This window comes from Ptychodera flava, chromosome 18 (assembly GCF_041260155.1).
Source record: "Ptychodera flava strain L36383 chromosome 18, AS_Pfla_20210202, whole genome shotgun sequence".
Taxonomy (NCBI): Eukaryota; Metazoa; Hemichordata; class Enteropneusta; family Ptychoderidae; genus Ptychodera; species Ptychodera flava.
Window position 1 is genome coordinate 36,175,658 of NC_091945.1, and position 22,153 is coordinate 36,197,810.

Here is a 22,153-nt window from a genome sequence, read left to right on the forward strand (position 1 = left end):
TAGAGTCATCTGTAATCTAAATATGCCCATATATGGTCAAATGGGCATTCCTTGGTATTAAAAATGCCCATGTGAGGGTGCTGTTTTTAAAAAGCGGCCTCCCACTTAAAATCTGTGATTGGTTAGATTTCGCTTTCCATGGTAACTGAGGCAAAATTGGAACAAGTGACAGTATACCTTTAACAATTCCCAGTATAAATAAAATCACCCTATTTTACATTAATTTCATGTTGGCTGTAGATTTTAAACCAATGATACAACAAAAAAGGTCTAACATATCCCAGGAATAATGCAGTCCTGGTTGTTTTGTGCATATAAATTCCAATTTATAATTCTTTTTTCTCCCAGGAATCTTATTATGAGGGAACTAGCTCCCCATTATGACATTCCATGGAATATTCCATCAGTAGAAGAAGAGGTTCCATATGTACCTACCACTTCTGGAACAATGTGAGTTTTCTGTCATGTTCCATAACCACTGAAAAATTGTAATTGTGTTCAGTTCAAATACATAATTGAAGAGTGTTGCCAAGATATCAGTGTATGGCAAACTGCTTGATAGTATAAAACAACATCAAAATACAGTTCCATGGTTAAAACCACTGACAAATGTATATCTGAAAATGTCATATGTGATATTGTCTGTGCTGAGAGGTGTATGCAACAAGGAACAGTTGAAATGGATAAACTTTGTACTGATATGCTCCATGTCTAATTGTTGATATCTGATACAAGTGGTCAGTTAATTGCCAATATCAAAAATTCACAGAAATTAATGAAACTTCATGATTCCATCGTTTAAGCTGCATAAATCAATTTCCTGTTCAGGAATCTACACATAGGCAATCAAACTGATGACAACAAAGTGTGTGCTCTTTATCATATTACATGTATATCTTAGGTGTCTCTTTCAATGGACTTCTGTTTTTTCAATGGAATTGAACAACTGATTTCTGTTTTCTATTATAGAAGTTTTTGGTGCTTACATGTCTTTATGTTCATGTAGGGTCTTATTTTGATAACGAAAATTGTAGTATTGTAGTCAACAGTCTTTCTGTAATCTGTAGTCTATTGTCGTATATATCTGATATCTGCATACAATTTTCTGATTCTGTCGCATGATTGGGACTGACGTTCATTTTAACCAAGGAGTATTTTAATTATAAACCATGAGTTATATTTATCTTCAAGTAGGAATAGGATGTAAAACATACTGTATACTAGTGTGTACATGTGGTTAAAAGGTAGTTTTATGAGCAATACCAGTTTACACTGGTATTCAATGGAAAACATATGTTGAACTGATACGGTATATTAAAATTGCATCAAATTTAAAGTTTTAATTCACATCAAATTAAGTGAACACTCTCTAGGCATTGTCATTTGTTTTTTGTTTCAGGATGGAGTTGAGGTGTGTAATTGGAGTAATGAGGCACGGTGACAGAACCCCAAAACAGAAACTGAAAATGGAAGTCAGAAATCCAAAGTAAGTCCTGTAAGATGCATGTGTGTGTCAGTGTCCCTCAGCCTAGCCATGAACAGTGCATTATGGAATGATCACTTTGAGCTGCTGGACATCAGTCAGACATGTCTTGAACAACCATAAAATATTACCATATTATATCTGGTTTTACAGTTACGAGTAGAGTACATGCATTCAAACATTTCAAGTCTTTTTATATGAATGGATATTTGTACAAAATGAAAGATTTCAGCATTGGTTTCAAAATAAGTCTATTTATCCAATGTGCAGGTTCTTCAAGTTGTTTGCCAAGTACAATGGTTATAAATACGGTAAAATTAAGCTGAAGAGACCTACACAATTACAGGTAAGAAACATTTACTACAGGCAGTACAGGAAACACCCAGTGTTGTTTAGTTTCCATTGCAGTGTTTAATTCTATCATTTCTCTCAGTCAGATTTGAACACCCATTGGTATAGGCCGCCTGCAGTAGCACTATGGTACCGCAAAATGACGACGAAAGAAGCTATTTCGAAGGAATTTTTTTGGATTTCTATTGAGAATATATGTTGTTTAGAATAACTAAGCTAAACATCATTCAATTCTTTTCCTTTTGCCATATACATTTGTATAATCTTATTGTTTACAATATTTGTGGTTGATACTATATAGAAAAGGGGATGATTAGAACTGATTGCAAGGCCAACAAAAGTTCTCTGCTGTACTGTACAGTGTTGTCAGATTAGAAAAAATATGAGGTGATGATTTGTCTGCAGGAAGTGCTTGATGTTGCCAGATATCTCCTGTCTGAGTTGGAATCCCAAGATGGCATCAGGGAGATTGAAGAGAAAAAGTGCAAATTAGAGCAGTTGAAAACAGTACTTGAAATGTACGGCCATTTCTCTGGAATCAACCGGAAAGTTCAGCTGAAATATCAACCTACCGGAAGGCCGAGACATTCCAGTAGTGAAGATGGTGAGTAATAAAATTGATTGCCTTGTGAAAGAGAGTGATTTCCTTGCCACTGAAAATTTGTCAACCAGATTTGCAGGCTGAATAATAGTCATATAACCTCAGTTATGATTTGTACTTGTAATTGTAAATCATTGACAGCATGAAGGTTCATCAATATATCTAACTTTATTGTATACAGTATCATCAAAATTTCCTGATTTTCCAGTGAGTTTGTAATTTATACGACTGTATTTGCAGATTCACCCTTGAGAATGTATCTACAAATACAGTAGTGTCAAACTTTTGCATTGAAGACAAAATTTAAAGTGACATTTAATCATATCTTCTATATTTTAGATATCTGTTTCCTGTGTATAATGGACTGATCCACTGTGCAAACAATGGGATCATTCCATTTCAGAGGGAACACAGGGTTGACAGTTCTACTTTGCCTCTTCTAATATTTGCAGTGCAGTACAATTCTAGCTTGTGTGAACTGAGTGTTTCCATTAACAGAAAAAAAATAACTGTTGACACTTTGACAAACTGTCCATTGTCTGGTCTTTATCTTTACTGCTGTGCACATAGATCTGATATTGAATTTCAGACTCCTATTCTGTGTGGTTTGATCCATTGCCCGTAAAAAGGCTGGACCAGTCTACACAAAAGTAGGGGGTACAGCTTTGTAGCACTGGAAATACTTGGAAAGGCAGTGTGCAGTATCACATTGCCACAATTAGACTGTGTTTTCAGACAGTAGAAATGTGGCAATAATCTGCTGGACTGCTTTTTGACTTTTCTGAATTTTGCTATTATAAAATCTGTAGAATTTCAAAAAGTGTACATTGTTTTGCTTTTTAAACTCCAACCATTTCTGTTGCTGCAGTTTTGCAAAACAACTTTATTTCCCCAATAACAGAACAGGCATGTAAAAGTGACTCATAGAATGCATACAAGCAGATATTTTTTGTTGACACGTTTTTTTATTTTATCTATAGTGAAAATTTAACTAGTTTACTTTGTAATGCAGCAAGATAGAATATTTTTTGATATAGTTTTTTCATTGAAATTTGCCTTTTTTGCAGTAGATGCCATATTTCATAGTCACAACGATTTTGCAAGTTTATAATTTAGATGATACTCCATGTTATAATCAACAAGATTGTAGATTTTTTCACAACGAAATGTAAAAATAACAATGCTCCATGATCTTTTAAATGATAAATTCCTGCAGAGACTTTTGGCAGATTTTGTAATCTCTGCCCTTAAAAAGGTGAAATTTCACCCTGAAAAATTGGAAATAACTGCTGGGCCTCAGTTTAATGTTGGTATTGTATTGAGCCATATATCACTGGAGATATTTATAAAATATCACATATTGTTTACTTATGAGAGAAATTTTGCATTGTTTAACGCTGAATGTGCATGAAGTGGATTACCTGATATTATCACTTGGTACCACAGTCTGCTAAATAAACACTGTGGGGCTTTCATTTCTGAAAGTGTTTGGTATTTGGACAGTCCTTTTTCAAGTCAATTATTCTGTATTTAGAGAATGATAGGGAGTCTTTCAAACTTGTGGTATGTATTGCCAGTGAAAAATTCATTTGTTGACAAAGTTTGTAGTCTTGATAAAGCATGAGAAATTGCAGTTGATAAAGTTAGATGATATAATGAGGTGCTCCTTTTGAACCACATTTTACTAAATGTCTTTAATAGAAAAGTTGCCAAACCAGACAATGCTGTTAGTATACTAACATTTAAATTTTTTTGATTCAGTTTGAGACAATTGAAAAAAGTTTCATTCGGGCTCCTTCCAACATCCAGTGTATCAGTAGCCTTAGAATGTAACTGTATAGGGAGATTGGTGGTGATAAAATATGATCTTGGCCATTTTGTTTTGTATTCATTCCATGCAGTGAATTTACCAGATGTAACAACCATCAAAGGGGGAATACCTTCAGTAACTCATAAAGATTTAATACAGTTGTTAAGTATTGTTAATTCTTCTTTAAAAAGCCAATGACATATGTCGTCAAGGTGAATGTACTTTTCACATATTTTCTTGTAAGGGACATCTTCAAGCAGCAGAAATGTAACTTTCTCAGAGTGCTGTCTAATTACTAAATAGTTTGGGTTGCTGGTGTAATCGTTGTTTTGTGACATACCGCTAACTTGTGTTGAATTTGGTGTAGTTAAGAGAACTGCTCCTTAAGGTGGGTGTGCTTGGTAATTGCTATGGCAACATCCTGCATGAGCTAACCCCCCTTCACTAACACTGCATAGTGAATTAAGGTGGTTGTTACCATCCAATCTGTCACTATCTCTTTTCCTCTCTCCTTACTTTTCATCATTTATCATGTGTATTAGACATAACTGGGTTCCTTCTTGAACACACTCACTCTAAGAGTGCCTTTAATCAAAAAGTGGAACTGCGCTACATGGATAAAAAACAATCAGTGACCAGTATAGAAGGTGGGTGGTGTTTGGTAACATTTCTTCATCCTGTCCCTTTGCAACCTTTCCGGTAACATGACGTCCAAACACTTTTCTCTGTGTTTCATAAACCGTGATCCTGAAATGTTTAAGAATCCTGAGTAAACACATTTTGGTAGCATTTTGTAATATTCGTTGTGATGTAATTTACCTTCTTTTCCAAACGACTTCTAGTTTGTGTTAAGTTAGAAGATATCCACATACAGAGCTGAACCCCACCAAAACCAATGCAAACCAAAGGGCAGCGCTTATCATACATTCACTGGTGCCAAGATTTCAAGTCTTACCTCCAGCTTTTGAAAGCCCAGCTAAGGGCACTTAACACCCCCACCCCAAAATAAAAGAAAAAGAAAAAGATTAAGCCTAAATATCTCAAAATCGTCGTCAGCAAAGTTCTTTGTAAAAATATCAGACATTTATAATAATTTATTTCAAAACACTTGTCTTAATGAGTACTGTATATTGATTTCAAAATTGTCTATAATGAGTTTGAAGTTCATCTTGATAGAACTATTATGCAAGGTGATCTTTTCAACTCAAGACTATTCTGTTCATGCAGTGGTTGTACAATTAAATACCTGTTGATTCTTTTCTTATCACTGTAATCTTGAACAAAAGATGGATATTTTTCAGATGAAGGTAGTTGGTGTTAGTGTCCACATCCACGGTCATTAATAATTAAATATACCAACTCAGGGTCATGTATTGTATTATTATGTATTTATCAAGCCTGTAAAGAAACGATGGACAAATGCAAGCTGCATTCACGTACACTAACTGGGATTTCTCTGACCATCAAAAACTGATGGATTAATTCCTGTTCAGTGTATTTTATACTCTGATGTCTTCTCTGCATATCAATTGTTAAACTATATTATCAGACACTCGGACACAATACATGTATCTACCAGTGGAATCTTTGACACATCAAGAAACTGAACTTTTTACAGACACTTTTAGAATTAAATCTCACCTGTAGAAATTGCCCACTTTACTTCCAAGACAAAAGTCAGTGGAGCCACTTTTGTTGTCATTAGTTTTGAGTGATAAACCGAGTAATCATATTTTTCACTCACAGTGGAGAAACATGATATTACCATATCTGCTTTATCCCACTGAGTTTGGATCTTACTAATGTCAAGTACATGTATTAATATAATGGCATGTGAGGGTTATGATGGATAAAGTCAAAATGAACTCAAAATGTGTAACCAGCTACAAACACTGAGATTTGACCAAATTCTGATGGTAGAAGGGTTAAAATATATATTCTTGTGTATGGAAGAATGACTGACTTTTTAGTCCTTTCAAGGACATAGAAAGTAGCCAGCAGCCTATAAAAACAACCAACTCTCTGCTAAAATTTGCCAGCTATGAAAATAATTGGTTTTATGAAAAAGCAGGGACTTATAGATTGGGCTCCATGGGTGCATGTGTGCATTCATTTTGTATAAACAAAACAAATATTGTTAAGTGTGCTCGATGATCAGAAGGCCATTTGACATGATATGGTTATTCTAATAGCAATATATTTACAGTGCTGAACTGTGTTTACCAGCATTCTGCTATGCTTCTTTTTATTTGCAGATTATGATGTTCAGAAAATAAAACAGTTTTATTAGCTACTATAGACTATAGTGTATAGAAGCTATTGGGATAGGTATCCGTCGGCGTCAGTCTGTATGTGTGTATGTCCATTTGTGAGGATGTCCGTCCACTCAAATATCTTGAGGACTGCAGTACTTACAGATTTGATATTTGTTGTGTAGATGCAAAATATGATTATGAGAAACTGTCTTTTTTATTTTTTGATATTGTTGCAAATATGCAAATTAGCACAAAAACAGCGTTTTTGGTAAAAAATCTTATTCTTCATTACCGCTAGTCAGACAGCTTTCATATTTAGTATACAGGTCCCTAGGGATGACCCAACTTAGATTTGTTCAAATTGTGATGAAATATGCAAATGTGTATTTTCAAGGAATTTTTTGTCATTTTTGGTCAAAAATTTCTTTCATCAAAACTGCTAGTCTGAGAGCCTTGATATTTGGTATACAGGTTGATAGGGATGATCAAAATATGATATATTCAAATTATGATGAAATCTACAATTTTGTATTTTTGGGGCAATTTTTGCCATTTTTGGTCAAAAAAATTATTTCTCAAAAAGTACTTGTCTGATGGCTTTGATATTTGGTATACAGGTTCCTACAGATGAACTAAATATGATATATTGATTTGATGATGAAATCTGCAGTTTTGTATTTTTGCCGCAATTTTTGCCATTTTTGGTCAAAAAAATTGTTTTTCAAAAACTACTTGCCTGATATCTTTGATATTTGGTACACAGGTTCCCAGAGGTTGTCTTAGTGTGATATACATGTATTAAAATTTGATGGAATCTTCAACTTTTGTATTTTGGGTAAATTTCTGCCATTTTTGGTTAAAAATTGTTTTTCTCAATAGTTAGCATCTGATAGCTTTGATATTTGGTATACAGGTTCCTAGGGTTTATCTTGAAATTATGATGAAATCTTCAATTTTGTATTTTTGCAGCTAATTTGCCATTTTTGGTCAGGCCATCCTGAACTGAGCTATAGAGATATCCACCTTCTCCATCAACACATGTGTCACGAAAAGTTATTCTCTATATACACAGCGGAGCTCTGTCGACTGTTAGGTCGCTTGTTTTTTTCAAAACCGCTGGTCAGACAGCTTTTATATTTGGTATACAGGTCCCTAGGATGACCTTAGTGAGATAATTTCATACAGTCAGGAAATACTTAATTTTGTATCCATGTCTATAGTAGCTTCAGGGACATTGGCCCTATGTTTGAATATCACATGTTTGTTTCTTTTGTGAAGATGTGTACCAACTCCATTGAGAGAAATCTCACCAACACATCGTTGTTGAAGCTTTGATAATTTTTGAAGTCCAAACCATCATGAATTTTACTGATATTTTTTTGAATTGTTTTATTTCAGATTCAAATGAAGCTCATTTTACATTACTTACATTACTTACATGACTTTGATTTTCAGGAGCTTACATGTCTTCAGTACAGTGGAATACATCTTGGAACACCTACTGAACACCTCTTAAACACTGCATTCATACACTGTGTTTTTCAAGAATATGGTTTGGTTCATGTTGATGTACATCAGCAATATAAACTACCTCAAATAAATCACTTGGTGATTGCTGTGTACACTATGAGTGAAAAGTCAGCTGGTGCCTGAAATGCTGATTTTTTAGCTCCGCTGTCAGCGACGCGGAGCTTATCAAATAGGTTGATTTTCCGTCGTCGTCCGTCGTCCGTCGTCGTCGTCGTCGTCCGTCAACAATTGCCTTCTCCTCTGAAACTGCAAGTCCAATTGCTTTGAAATTTTATGTGCAGTTCACTTGGGGTGACCACACTTAAGTTTGTTCAAATCGTGGTGAAATTTGCATATTTGTATTTTTGGGGCAATTTTTGGTGTTTTTGGTAAAAAAATCTTCTTCTCTGAAACCGCTTGTCCGATTGCTTTGAAATTTAATATGCAGTTTACTTAGGGTGACTTCAGTCAGATTTGTTCAAATCGTGGTGAAATTTGCATATTTGTATTTTTAAGGCAATTTTTGTCATTTTTGGTAAAAAAATCTTTAAAAATCTTCTACTTCAAAACTACCAGTCAGATAGCTTTGATATTTGGTACATATTGTCCCTAGGGATGATCTATTTCAGATTTGTTCAAATTGTGCAGAAATATGCAAATTTGCATTTTTAAGGCAATTTTTTGCCATTTTTGGTCAAAAAATGTATTTCTCAAAAAGTACTGGTCTAATAGTTTTGAAATTTGGTATACACGTTTCTATAGATGAACTAAGTAATATATATTGAATTTTTGATGAAATCTGCAATTTTATTTTTGGGGCAATTTTTGCCATTTTTGGTCAAAAAATGTGTATTTCCAAAACTATTTATCTGATAGCTTTGAAATTTGGTATACAGGTTCCTACAGATAAACTACATGATATTTATTGAAATTGTGATGAAATCTGCAATTTTGTATTTTTGGGGCAATTTTTGCCATTTTTGGTCAAAAAATGTGTTTCTCAAAAATTACTGGTCTGATAGCTTTGAAATTTGGTATACAGGTTTCTACAGATGAGTTCAGTAATATATAATGAATTTCTGATGAAATCTGTAATTTTGTATTTCGGGGGCAATTTTGCTATTTTTTGGTCAAAACGTGTATTTCCAAAACTACTCATCCGATAGCTTTGAAATTTGGTATACAGGTTTCTATAGATGATCCGAAATGATATTTATTAAAAAATAAGATGAAATCTGCAATTTTGAATTTTTGGGGCAATTTTTCCCATTTTTGGTCAAAAATGTGTTTCTCAAAAAAAGTACTGGTCTAACAGCTTTGAAATTTGGTATACAGGTTTCCATAGATGAAGTTATGAACTAAATTTGATCTCTTGAAATTATGATGAAATCTGGAATTTCATGTTTTGGGGCAATTGTTGCCATTTTTGGTCAGAAAATTTTATTCTCAAAAAACTACTCATTAGATAGCTTTGGTTGACATGTTCTTAGGGATGATCCGATGTGATATATTCAAAGTATGATGAAATCTTCAATTGGGTATTTTTGCAGCTTATTTTAGCCACTTTTTCTGGCCTCTGCATTGAGCTTTCAAAGATTTCCACCTTCCTCATCAACATGTGTAAAAAATAGTTATTCTCTACATAAACACAGCGGAGCTATATCGGCCGCTAGGTCGCTTGTCTTTGGCATGTGTTGAAAAAATGACAAGCTCAACTTTAATCACTTTGTTTCATCAAACTACAAAACATGTGACTTCATTGTGCATTTCTGGACCATAGATACACTGACATAACATTTGATATCACAAGGATACAGGGGCGATGATTTCTGCAAAATGCACAGCATGCTTTATACAATGTAATGTCTACAAACATATTTTTAATACATGTCATACTGTCAAGTCCATTGCATGAGAATTTTGACTGACAGTTCTGTTATGTACATATTGTCTACAGACCTCAAGGCACCACAGTAATGGCACAGCATGACACAAGCAAATAATCTTTTAGTGTCGTGTAAACCATACAATATTGAATCCTACATCTGTGGACATTAAACAGACATTCTTATCAGAACTTTCATTACTATTTTATCTGACATTTTGACCATCTGATTTCAGATGTCAATGTTGAGCCATCATTACTGTTGATTCTGAAATGGGGTGGTGAGTTGACCCCAGCAGGAAGAGTTCAAGCTGAGGAGTTAGGAAGAGCGTTTAGATGTATTTATCCAGGAGGACAGGGTAAGGCTGTGAAAATTAAATTTTGATTTTGGTAATACCTTTATGTAAACCACAATTTTGCATTGGATGGTTGCATTAGAAACTTTTGATTTTACACTGAAATTTTAACATATTTTGAAGTGATTTCAGGAAATATAAAAGAGTATCAGATGTACATTTTCTGAAATTGAGGCCAAAATGCCTTTGCTATGAAATTAGAGTTAATTACAATGTGTGCCACTAGGTAAGTTGTCATGTCTCTGTAAAGTTTGTTCTTCTTCGTACAGGAACTTTAATCTTGTGAATGGATGTAGGAATATAGACAAGCAGTCACTGCCAGTCATGCATGTTGAAGCTGGTGAATCATCTCATAAATATATGCTTGTATTGCATTCTCCACTTTTTCCTAGTCCACTGCCGTATATTTCAACATGTCACTGTGTACTTGCAGGTGAATATGCTGGTTTCCCAGGCTGTGGATTGCTACGTCTTCACAGTACTTACAGACATGATTTAAAGATTTACGCTTCGGATGAAGGCAGGGTCCAGATGACAGCTGCAGCTTTCACAAAGGTCAGAGATCATAGAGCTGATGTCAGGCGATAGTGACTATTGTTTGATACTATAAGGTTATTCACAAAATACTGGGATTTATGTCCGAGTACATCGTGCAGCAGAGGTATTGTCGGAGACGCGTAGCGTCGAGGACAATACCGTAGCGTACGATGTACGAGGACATAAATCCCGGTATTTTTGAATAACCTTATTATTATACACCTTTTTAGTCCAACTTTACTTGCAAAAAGTCGAAATTTAGGAGTTTTTGGATGCTTCTGCACTGAGCGATCGGGAGCAGACTTGGAACGCGTTCAGTGCATCCGCTAAGCACACAGAACGAAATTTCAACCCGCCCTGCACAGTGCGCATGGTAGAAATTTTACGTCAGCAGCATAATTTCACTCAAATTCACCGGTTTTGGACTGACCATGATTTGCTTTGTGAAGTACTGAATGTTAAGAAGTATATATTGTTGTAAAAATGTAGAATGTTCTCTTCTTTTTCCTCACGTTGACGTAAAGGTGTTTTGAGGTCAAAGGTCAAATAGCATCCAATAACACCTAAAGTTATTGTACTCCGCGTCAAAGTTATTGGACTCCGCGTCCTCTGATACCGAAACTTACTGTACGACGAAACTCCATAGGTAACAGACGTAGGTGTATAATAAATAATATTATAACACACCACATGCTCATTCCGCGATTGGCCAGAATAAGTCACGTGACGAGAAAGTAGATACGTCTAGTCCCCACCGGATCGACAAAAGTGACGTCAGAGGGTATTTTTTTGAACAGCTATTTCCCTAGGGAAATAGTTCTGGCCAAATTTTGAAAAGTGCCCGGTCACGTGACCGTAGTGTCGTCTGCAGCTTTGCAACAATGGTGGGTGACTGGAACGTGATGCGGCATCCAGGATAGGTGACGTCACATTCTCTAAAGGATGTCGCTAAGTATGCTTAGAATATTTTTGAAAGAAAGTGGTACGTACCACGTACAACTGACACCGCTGTGGAAACATCGCCCAGTAAACTTGTCACAATGGATTGTTGCGGTACAAAATATCAAAACACATTAAAAACTATATAACAATACAACATGAGCATGTGGTGAGTTATAAAACACCTATAGCCTGGTCTTTACTCGGGCTATAGCACCCGTCTATTACCCTCGTGGCCGTGTGCTACCAGAAACACATCGCTATACCCCTCGGCCTACGGCCTCGGGGAATAGCGATGTGTTTCTGGTAACACACGGCCCCTCAGGGTAATAGACGGGTGCTATAGCCTTCATGACCAGGCAGTAGGTGTTTATTATTATACACCTACATCTGTAACCTGTGCAGTTTTATTGTACTGTAAGTTTTGGTACAAAAGGACTCTTGAGTCCAATAGCATTGACTCCCAGTCTGCTCGTAATCATACAAAACAGCGTACGACAAGGCATTCCTAAAACCCTATACTTTCGACTTCTATCTTAAAATTTAACTAGGTGTATAATAATAAGGTTATTAATAAAATACCAAAGTGTATGTCAGAGCACATCGTACGCTTTTGTATTGTCCTTGACAGTATGTGTTTTGGACTATACCTCCACTGTACGATGTACTCTGACATACATCCTGGTATTTTGTGAATAACCTTATTATTATACACCTATTACTATACACCTATTATTCAGTTTAATAACCTGATGAGTGTTCTCACAGCTTCAGTTGGTTGAACACTGCATCAGAAATATTTTCATCAAATTTCTCATTTTAATATTTAGTTTTGCAGTATTAAGCAAATCTCAAAAACCATTGTGTTGTCTGGAAAGGGTAATTGATGCTTATGTCCTGATTACCAAATACAAGGAAATTGGAAATAAAGAATGCTATTTCTTTAAGTCATGTGTTTTGCATACTGTCATTCTGAAAACAGAATTGATACATGATCTGTGTATACCTTCCAAAAACATTTTATTTTCAGATCTTATATAAGAAACAAGAAATTTTCAAAGCAAACCCATTTATCGTTCTAACTGTTGCTGTTCTGTCTTTTTCAGTCACTGTTTTCAACAAGTCACATCATGCTATGGTTAAAGAATCACGGCATAGTGGATAATTGATCAGAGAGTTTGAAAATTTGACGGAAAATTTGTTGCTCAGTTTGTCATGAAAAAATCGATCATCTGTCCATTGAACTTATTCTCGTGAAATTTCAGGGTATGCTGGCTTTGGAAGGAGAGTTAACACCTATCTTAGTTCAGATGGTGAAAAGTGCACACACCAATGGACTTCTAGACTTTGATAAGGATTCTTCATCAGTTCAGGCAAAGTAAGTGAAAAGTCTGACAGAAGTACAGTGGCTGAAAAAATAAAGCTACAATAATGAAAACATAATTTCCTCTGATTTTGATTATTTTGAATTTCTCTGAAGTGATTTAAAAATCTGAAGTGAAGGAGAGTCATTCTTGTTTGAATGCAGAGCAATTATTTGGCAACTACTTATATTTTTTTAAATTTGCTTTTTTCCATGAAATAGTCTTGCTTATTCATAATTATAGTTATGAATTTCATATAATGTATACAATATCATCAAATGAGAAATCTTTCTTGCAAATGCAAATCGATTGAAAGTTCACACTGAATTTTCCTTCAATATCAGATCTAGAACATTGCTTTTGCTTGCTACATCTAATGTTCAAATTCTGAGAGTATAATGTAGCAAAATATAGTATCATCAGGTTAATGATAGGAAGCTTAACTGAATACCGTATGTGTGAACGATTGAATTTCTTACGTGATGACATATAACAAATGTTGATGTAGCAGACATTGAAATATTAAATTAGTTTTGCGTGTTTGTTGTACTTCTTCACACAGAGTGAAGCAGCGACTGTGTGAACTCCTAGGTCAGGATAGAGACTTTTCAGAAGTTGACATCGAAAAGGTAAACTTTTTCTGTAATGGTCAGTTTTGCAACTGGGCAATTTACTGGTCATACTAGAGAAAAAACAATTATTGTTCATCAGATTTTTGCTTCAAAGCTACAGAGCAGCTAACAAATTTTTTGTAATTTTTTTAGGAGCCAGTACAAAATGCCCCGCTAACTACATTTTACTGATGACCTGGAGTCCAGATTTTACAAACTGTCCACAATAATCAAGGCATTACATACACACACAGTGTTGACAGAACTAATTCTGAGCATTTCCACATGCTCCAAGAAGAAACAAAAAAATGTAAAAATAATGCCATAAAAATACAATTGGAAGTATATATTTGCCTCAATTAAAACAATGCCAAATTGGTTAAGTAGAATGAACAATTTAATTATTCTTCCTGGCTTTATTGAGATTAAATACAAAGTAATACTTTATCAGCAAACATTACAAACACCAATCTCAATGTCCAATGTGTATGAAATAACACAAAATAATATTTCCATTTGTTTATTGTTTTTCTGACAAGTCCCATACTAAAGTGGATACATGCAGGCATGGTATGCGTAGCAATTTTGACAGAGTAAACTCTATGGCTAATGCAAGAATCAGACTTGGTGCCAAAGTTGTATGGTTCAAGTAAATCTCAAGTGTAGCATTTTCTATTGATCCATATTATATGACAATGAAGGTTAACCTTGTTTGCTACATTCAAGAGCAAATAAAGCGTAGCACATTTGACAGAGTAAACTCTATGGCTAATGCAAGAATCAGACTTGGTGCCAAAGTTGTATGGTTCAAGTAAATCTCAAGTGTAGCATTTTCTATTGATCCATATTATATGACAATGAAGGTTAACCTTGTTTGCTACATTCAAGAGCAAATAAAGCGTAGCACCTCAATAAACTTTATATCATAACAATGAAAATCAGCTTTAATTTAATCCAAGTATGTGTCTTATATTTAAAAGATAAAATTGTTAAGAGTAGTTACACATTTGACTTTTCTAATTATGAAAAATGGAATCAAAAGACAACATTTTACTGTTATCTTCCCATGATTACATAGCATCCAATACCTAATTTGGTGAAAATCAGAGACAGGAATTGGTCAAGTTGCTTCATCACGGTGGTGTCTTCATGTAGGTTTGTTTCAAACAGTGTATACTTAGAACCAAGCACATGTCTACATCTAATTTTATCAACATTTGTACCTTAGCTTTCTTGCATTGTAATTATTTTCCACCTGTTTGTAGCTTGCCCCAACAGGTGCCAAGTCACTTGTGGATTCCATGGACCTGATCGGCAATCCGGTCATCAAATGTCAGGTTGTTGCTGAACTCATCAAATATCTAATTAAACAGATCAAGATGAGGCTAGAGGACCCAGCTTACAAAGGTAAACCTGTAAATCTATCAAAAATTTGATCCTAAAAATATGCAGGATATTGTGAAATATCTTGGCTAAAATAGAAAAAAATACACTCCTGTAGAACCCCATGTCTGAGATGATGTGATGCTTAAACCTGTTCACCCCAATTCTCTAAAAATAGGTCCACCATCAGCATTGATAACAATGAGTTTGGGCCAAACCATGTTGGTAGAAGGGTTAAGCTTTAAGAGAATATTATGATCACTTCATCATACAGGGAGGAAAGGCATCGTATTAGAAAACCAGCTCCTCTTTGACGTGGTTTTTGGATAAGTTTAGTGTCATGAACTTTTGACTCAGACCAGATCATTGCATACATGTACCTGGAGAAGTTAGATCTGTTAGTCAAATACTTAATTTGCAAAAGTTTGACCAAAATAACGAAAATTGAGAGTTTCTTGTTGGTTCTCCATTTATCGGAACAATCAGGTTTTTTTGTACTCACATCCTACAATCTGTGCCTTTCACAAACAGACACAAAGTTGTATCATAACGAGAGTCTTGAGCTGATGTTGAAACGGTGGTGTAAGCTAGACAAGGACTTCAAGATGAAGAATGGACAGTTTGACATCACCAAGATTCCAGACATCTATGATTGCATCAAGTATGACTGCCTTCACAACAGTGAGCTGCAATTGAACAGGACAGAGGAATTGTATGAATGTGCACAGGAATTGGCTGATGTAATTATACCCCAGGTGAGTATTAATATAATAAAATTGAGTTTCTTACAATAAAATGAGAACCATGATTTATGAGTCAAGGAAGGTGTATAATTCAACTGTAAGCTTGCAAGTACAACTTTGTTGGATTAATTATACTCATCTCTTTGATCTCCTCTGAATACATATACATACATCATACAGATGTATCCTGAGTATGAAGTTAGTGAATTTTATCATGATTTTTCGCAGATATTTATCTGAAATGCAATGCTCATCTTAAACATCAGAAAAATGCAGAGTTTTGTCTTGTCTGATTGAGTGATTGCATGTAATATATTTTAAATGAATTAATTTTAAATTGAATAACAGGAATATGGGCTGACAGGGCAAGAGAAGTTGGAGATTGGTGCTGGGATTTGCTTACCATTGCTGAGGAAGATTAGATCTGACTTACAGAGAAACCTAGATGACGAGACAGTTCATAGATTAAATCCCAAATACTCTCACAATGTATTGTCACCTGGAAGACATGTGAGAACAAGGCTGTATTTCACCAGTGAAAGTCATATACACTCATTACTGAATTGTCTACGGCTGGGAGGACTTTGCAATGTAAGCCATATATATAGCAACTCAACTTTTGAGTTCAGTTTCAGACGGATAAAAATACCAAATAACTTATGACTTAAACGTACTTGTAACCCTCTTTCCTACCAGTTGGCTGTTTGTAGGTTTATTGAACTAATGTTGAAACTAGATATGACTAATGAATGAATTACATCTAGATCAAACTATTAATATAGATATGTGTCTTTGTATAGACTATGTCTATACATAGAGTATAGTGATATAAACTCTTTTTAGAGTCTATGACAGTAAATAGATGCATCAAATATTTTTTGTCTGGTTTTGGCATGTTGTATACTGGTTCATCAACATGTAGCTAAAGCATGTAGCCATGTCTTGACCTAAATTGTTCTACCTTTAGTTTCTTGTGTTGTCAATGTTTGCTGACTGTTTGACAATGTGTATTTTTGTGTCTCATGTTGTAAAAAGTATACTTTTTGTGTGTTGAAACCTTATATGCCTTTGACAAAGTTAGGAAGGTGTAATACTTAATACTTTCACTCCGACGAATTTTGCAAATCGGCTGAAATTTTCACCTTAGTGGAATTTTCTAATAATTTCTATAAAAATGTTTGTTAAATGTTTGTCTAAAAACAAGATATGCAGCTGATTTTTCAAATAATATCTAAAAATCAAGCTGATCATTCTGTTAACAAAGAAATATTCACCAGAATTTTTCAGCCCCGGAAAATCAGCTGAAAAAATCAGCTGATTTTTTGACAGATTAATGTGATCCCCAGAAACTTCAGCTGAATTTTATGCTGATCACATAATTTGGAACATTGTGGCACAAATTCTAGGGTTACAAATTTAAATCAAGTGTCATATTTGCAAACCTCCTACCAACATACATTCATGACATATGCATACATGAAAGAGTGGTGTTATTAGTCCCCACGGACACCGTCCGGGGGGACTTATAGGTTTGGTCATGTCCGTGCGTGCGTGTGTGCGTGCGTGCGTCCGTGCGTCCGTCCGTCCGTCCGTTCACGCAGATATCTCAGAGACGCCTGGAGCGATTTGATTCAAACTTGGTACAAGGATTATCATCTATGCCATACATATGCACGTCGATTTGTTTTACGATCCGATTCAAAATGGCCGTCTGGCAGCCATTTGTTTCCTGTATTTGACGCAAATTTCTCAGTGATTCTAGGAGCGATTCCATTCTAACTTGGTACATAGATTACTCTATATGTTATACATATGCACATTGATTTTTATTTTGATCTGGTCTAAAATGGCTGCGTGGCGGCCATTTTGTTTCCTATATTTTACGACTGTTCGTTCGTTCACGTAAACACAGTCCCTCTATCCCCGGTCTGGAAACGTGGCTGGTTTCTTTGTGACACTCCGTGATATGAACCAACACACGATTCACACCTTAAACAAAGGACACTGACAATGTTCAACTGGCCGCTATATCGATGTCGCTACCCCACGATCCTATGACAGCCGCAATGTGATCGTTCAAAAACATGACGTTTGTGGGTTGTTATTTTCAGAATATCACAAAACATTACAACTTGTTCACTTTAGAAACACTAAACAATTTATTTTTTCATTAAATGGGTAACGTTGTCCCTCTAGATAAAGCTTGAAAGGGACCACACATTATGGTTGCATTATGATCACGATCGAAAAACAAAATGGCCATGCACTGTTCGCAAGTGTCATGGACTATTGCCCGAAATCAAGAAGACAGGCAAAATCAGCTGAATATTAACATCGACAGCTGAGTAGTTCATTACCAAACTTGTTATTGTGTTGACATGATAGCATTTTGTAAAAGGTATTTACTGTGCCTGAGCGCGAGCGTACGTATCGAGAGTTCGCCATATCACAGTCCCTCTAGTGGATAGAGGGACTGTGGCCATATTGACGCTACATGGGAAAATATATATGCGAAAAAAATCTACGTGCATTTCTGCAGTTGTCGTTCCTATTCTGCTCAGAAGACATAACAGACATAATTTCACAGAATATTACACAGAAAACATATTTAGATCATATTTGGAGGCACTGACTACCAGCATTGCAAGAGAAATGGACGACAAATTTTCCGGTGTGTTTCCAGCCGTGCCTGAGCGAGCGTACGTATCGAGAGTTCGCCATATTGACGCTGCATGGGAAAATGTGCGACCACACAACTAAAATCTACATGCATTTCTGCAGTTGTCTTTCCTATTCTGTTCAGTTAACAGGCATGATTTCACAGAATATTACACAGAAAACATATTTAGATCATATTTGGAGACACTGACTACTAGCATTGCAAGAGAAAGGGACCACAAATTTTCCGGTGTGATTCCAGCCGTTGCTTGTGCTACGTACGTCAACACACTCGCAGCGGTCAACCCCAGAAATTATCGCACACTATCATCATTACGATGGGATAAGGATCACGAAAAACACACACCGGTTTCAGGATATGATAATTTCTGTCTTCGTGTCGTAGATAGACGCAGAGAACACTTAATAGAGCCAAAAACAGCGAAATTCGAGAAAAGCGTACACACAATCGGGGACTGTGGCATGCAGGACAAACCCAAGCTACGCATTATCACGTGACTGGCCCTCGTATCGCGGTTCGGCTGTGCGGTCTAGGTGATTGACACCTTTTACAATAGGCGTTTCCAGACCGGTGGATAGAGGGACTGTGACGTAAATTTCTCAGAGATGCCGGGCGCGATTGCATTGAAAGTTGGTACCTATATTAATCCTTATCAAATGTATATGCACGCCGATTTTTGTAATGATTCGATCATAAAGGCTGTGTGACGGCCGTTTTCTTTCCTGTATTTGATATCCATCCACAGGGTCCCCAGGTATGATCCACAGGGGTTCCAGGATGAAATTAATGCTAATGCTGTGTCTATGCATAGGGGCTCATGAATGCAGATATCTGAGATATTCCTGTGCCAATTCTTTTTTAAACTTGGTACAAGGATACTACACTATGGCATACACATGCAGGTCTATTTATATTGTGTGGCATGCATAATTATGTCTAATTTGCATAATTCAAGATTAGAGCGCTGTTTCTGGTACAACTGTACCAAATTTGATGAAACTGTGTGCAGATGGTTTTAGTCCCCACAGACACCATCCGGGGGGACTTATAGGTCATGTCCGTGCGTGCGTGCGTGCGTGCGTGCATGCGTCCGTTCACGCAGACATCTCAGAGATGCCTGGAGCGATTTTCATTCAAACTTGTCACAAGGATACTCTATGTCATACAGATCATCGATTTGTTTTGTGGTACGATCCAATATGGCTGTCTTGTGACCATTTATTAGCTCCGCTGTCAGCGACGCGGAGCTTATCAAATAGGTTGATTATCTGTCGTCGTCCGTCGTCGTCCGGCGTCCGGCGTCGTCCGTCAACAATTGCCTTCTCCTCTGAAACCACAAGTCCAATTGCTTTGAAATTTTATATGCAGTTCACTTGGGGTGACCTCACTTCAGTTTGTTCAAATCATGGTGAAATTTGCATATTTGTATTTTTGGGGCATTTTTTGGTGTTTTTGGTAAAAAAATCTTCTTCTCTGAAACCGCTCGTCCGATTGCTTTGAAATTTGATATGCAGTTTGCTTAGGGTGACTTAAATCACGATTTGTTAAAATGGTGGTGAAATTTGCATATTTGTATTTTTAAGGCAATTTTTGTCATTTTTGGTAAAAAAATCTTTAAAAATCTTCTTCTTCAAACTGCTGGTCAGATAGCTTTTATATTTGGTACATATGTCCCTAGGGATGATCTATTTCAGATTTGTTCAAATTGTGCAGAAATATGCAAATTTGCATTTTTAAGGCAATTTTTGCCATTTTTGGTCAAAAAAATGTATTTCTCAAAAGTACTGGTCTGACAGTTTTGAAATTTGGTATACAGGTTTCTATAGATGAACTAAGTAATATATATTGAATTTCTGATGAAATCTGTAATTTTGTATTTTTGGGGCAATTTTTGCCATTTTTGGTCAAAAAATGTGTATTTGCAAAACTACTCATCTGATAGCTTTGAAATTTGGTATACAGGTTCCTACAGATGAACTAAATGATATTTATGGAAACAATGATGAAATCTGCAATTTTGTAATTTTGGGGCAATTTTTGCCATTTTTGGTCAAAAAATGTGTTCCTCAAAAAGTATTGGTCTGATAGCTTTGAAATTTGGTATACAGGTTTCTACAGATAAGCTTAGTAATATATATTGAATTTCTGATGAAATCTGTAATTTTGTATTTTTTGGCAATTTTTGCCATTTTTGGTCAAAAAATGTGTATTTCCAAAACTACTTATCTGATAGCTTTGAAATTTGGTATACAGGTTTCCATAGATGAACTAAATGATATTTATTGAAATAATGATGACATCTGCAATTTTGAATTTTAGGGCAATTTTTCTCATTTTTGGTTAAAAAAAGCGTTTCTCAAAAAGTACAGGTCTAACAGCTTTGAAATTTGGTATACAGGTTTCTATATATGAACTAAGTGTGATATTTTGAAATTATGATGAAATCTGCAATTTTATTTTTGGGGGCAATTGTTGCCATTTTTGGTCAGAATATTTTATTCTCAAAAAACTACTCATCAGATAGCTTTGGTTGACATGTTCTTAGGGATGATCGAATGTGATATATTCAAAGTATGATGAAATCTTCAATTTTGTATTTTTGCGCTTATTTAGCCACTTTTTTCTGGCCACTGCATTGAGTTATCAAAGATTTCCACCTTCTTCATCAACATGTGTCAAAATAGTTATTCTGTACATAAACACAGCGGAGCTATATCGGCCGCTAGGTCGCTTGTTACAATTTTTTCATGTATAGAGCCATTACTCAGGCATGTTTCAACCGATTTTATTCAAAGTTGGTACAAGGACATATATAATGATGACATAGATATGCACACCAATTTGTTTTGTGATGCAATCCAATATGGCTGCCTTACGGCCATTTTTTTCAATTTTTTTCATTTACAGAGCCATAACTCAGGCATATCTCAACCGATTTTATTCAAAGTCAGCACAAGGACATTGATCTATGTCATACATATGCACGTCAATTTTTTTTGTGATACAATCCAATATGGCTGCTAGGCGGCCATTTTATTACAATTTTTTCATGTCCTGAACTACAGCTCAGACATGTATCAAGTGAATTTATTCAAAAGTATTTTTATCACAGACCTAATGAAGAGAACTCTATCCTCTCTGAGGACTTGTAATCAAAGTACCCATTAACAAGTGGGGACTGTGTCATCAACGATGACTTGTTTTTCAGACTTCTGAATTCCGAAATTAGGTCAGATTCTGTTACAAGTGTTTTGAGCAGGACAGTTGTCAACAAAAAGCATCTTGCATTCAGACTTATGAATGTGTACAATTCTAGATATGTCTGCTGCAGTTAAACCACTGCTGTCTATGTTTAAAAACAGAAAACGTTTCCTAAAATTAAAAAAAGGAAACTTTTGTTTTGAAAATTCTTAGGAGGATGATGAGCAATGGAAGAGAGCTATGGAATACCTTGGTGCTGTCAAGGAACTCAACTACATGACACAGATTGTGATAATGTTGTACGAAGATCCTAATAAAGATCCGGCATCAGAGGAAAGATTCCATGTAGAGCTACATTTCAGTCCTGGTGCCAAGGGTTATGGAGATGACGAAAGTTATCCATCTGGATCAGGCTACAGACCAGCATCATCCAAGGAAGAACAAG

The 22,153-nt window shown here is 35.6% G+C and overlaps 1 protein-coding gene across 15 annotated transcripts in view; it reads left to right on the forward strand.

The window, feature by feature from the left end:
• LOC139117485 (inositol hexakisphosphate and diphosphoinositol-pentakisphosphate kinase 2-like) overlaps positions 1 to 22,153 on the forward strand; it is a 64,593-nt gene that overhangs the window by 30,482 nt on the left and 11,958 nt on the right. For 10 of the 15 annotated variants that reach the window (XM_070680626.1, XM_070680619.1, XM_070680627.1 and 7 more), the window contains 13 exons: positions 349 to 450; positions 1,400 to 1,486; positions 1,754 to 1,829; positions 2,240 to 2,438; positions 4,788 to 4,892; positions 10,131 to 10,253; positions 10,684 to 10,805; positions 12,992 to 13,104; positions 13,653 to 13,719; positions 14,967 to 15,108; positions 15,616 to 15,839; positions 16,176 to 16,418; positions 21,922 to 22,152. In XM_070680626.1, coding sequence (XP_070536727.1) covers positions 349 to 450; positions 1,400 to 1,486; positions 1,754 to 1,829; positions 2,240 to 2,438; positions 4,788 to 4,892; positions 10,131 to 10,253; positions 10,684 to 10,805; positions 12,992 to 13,104; positions 13,653 to 13,719; positions 14,967 to 15,108; positions 15,616 to 15,839; positions 16,176 to 16,418; positions 21,922 to 22,152 — 1,834 coding nt within the window. The remainder of the gene's footprint in view (positions 1 to 348; positions 451 to 1,399; positions 1,487 to 1,753; positions 1,830 to 2,239; positions 2,439 to 4,787; positions 4,893 to 10,130; positions 10,254 to 10,683; positions 10,806 to 12,991; positions 13,105 to 13,652; positions 13,720 to 14,966; positions 15,109 to 15,615; positions 15,840 to 16,175; positions 16,419 to 21,921; position 22,153) is intronic. The other 5 variants (XM_070680630.1, XM_070680632.1, XM_070680631.1 and 2 more) reach the window with 1 other exon arrangement.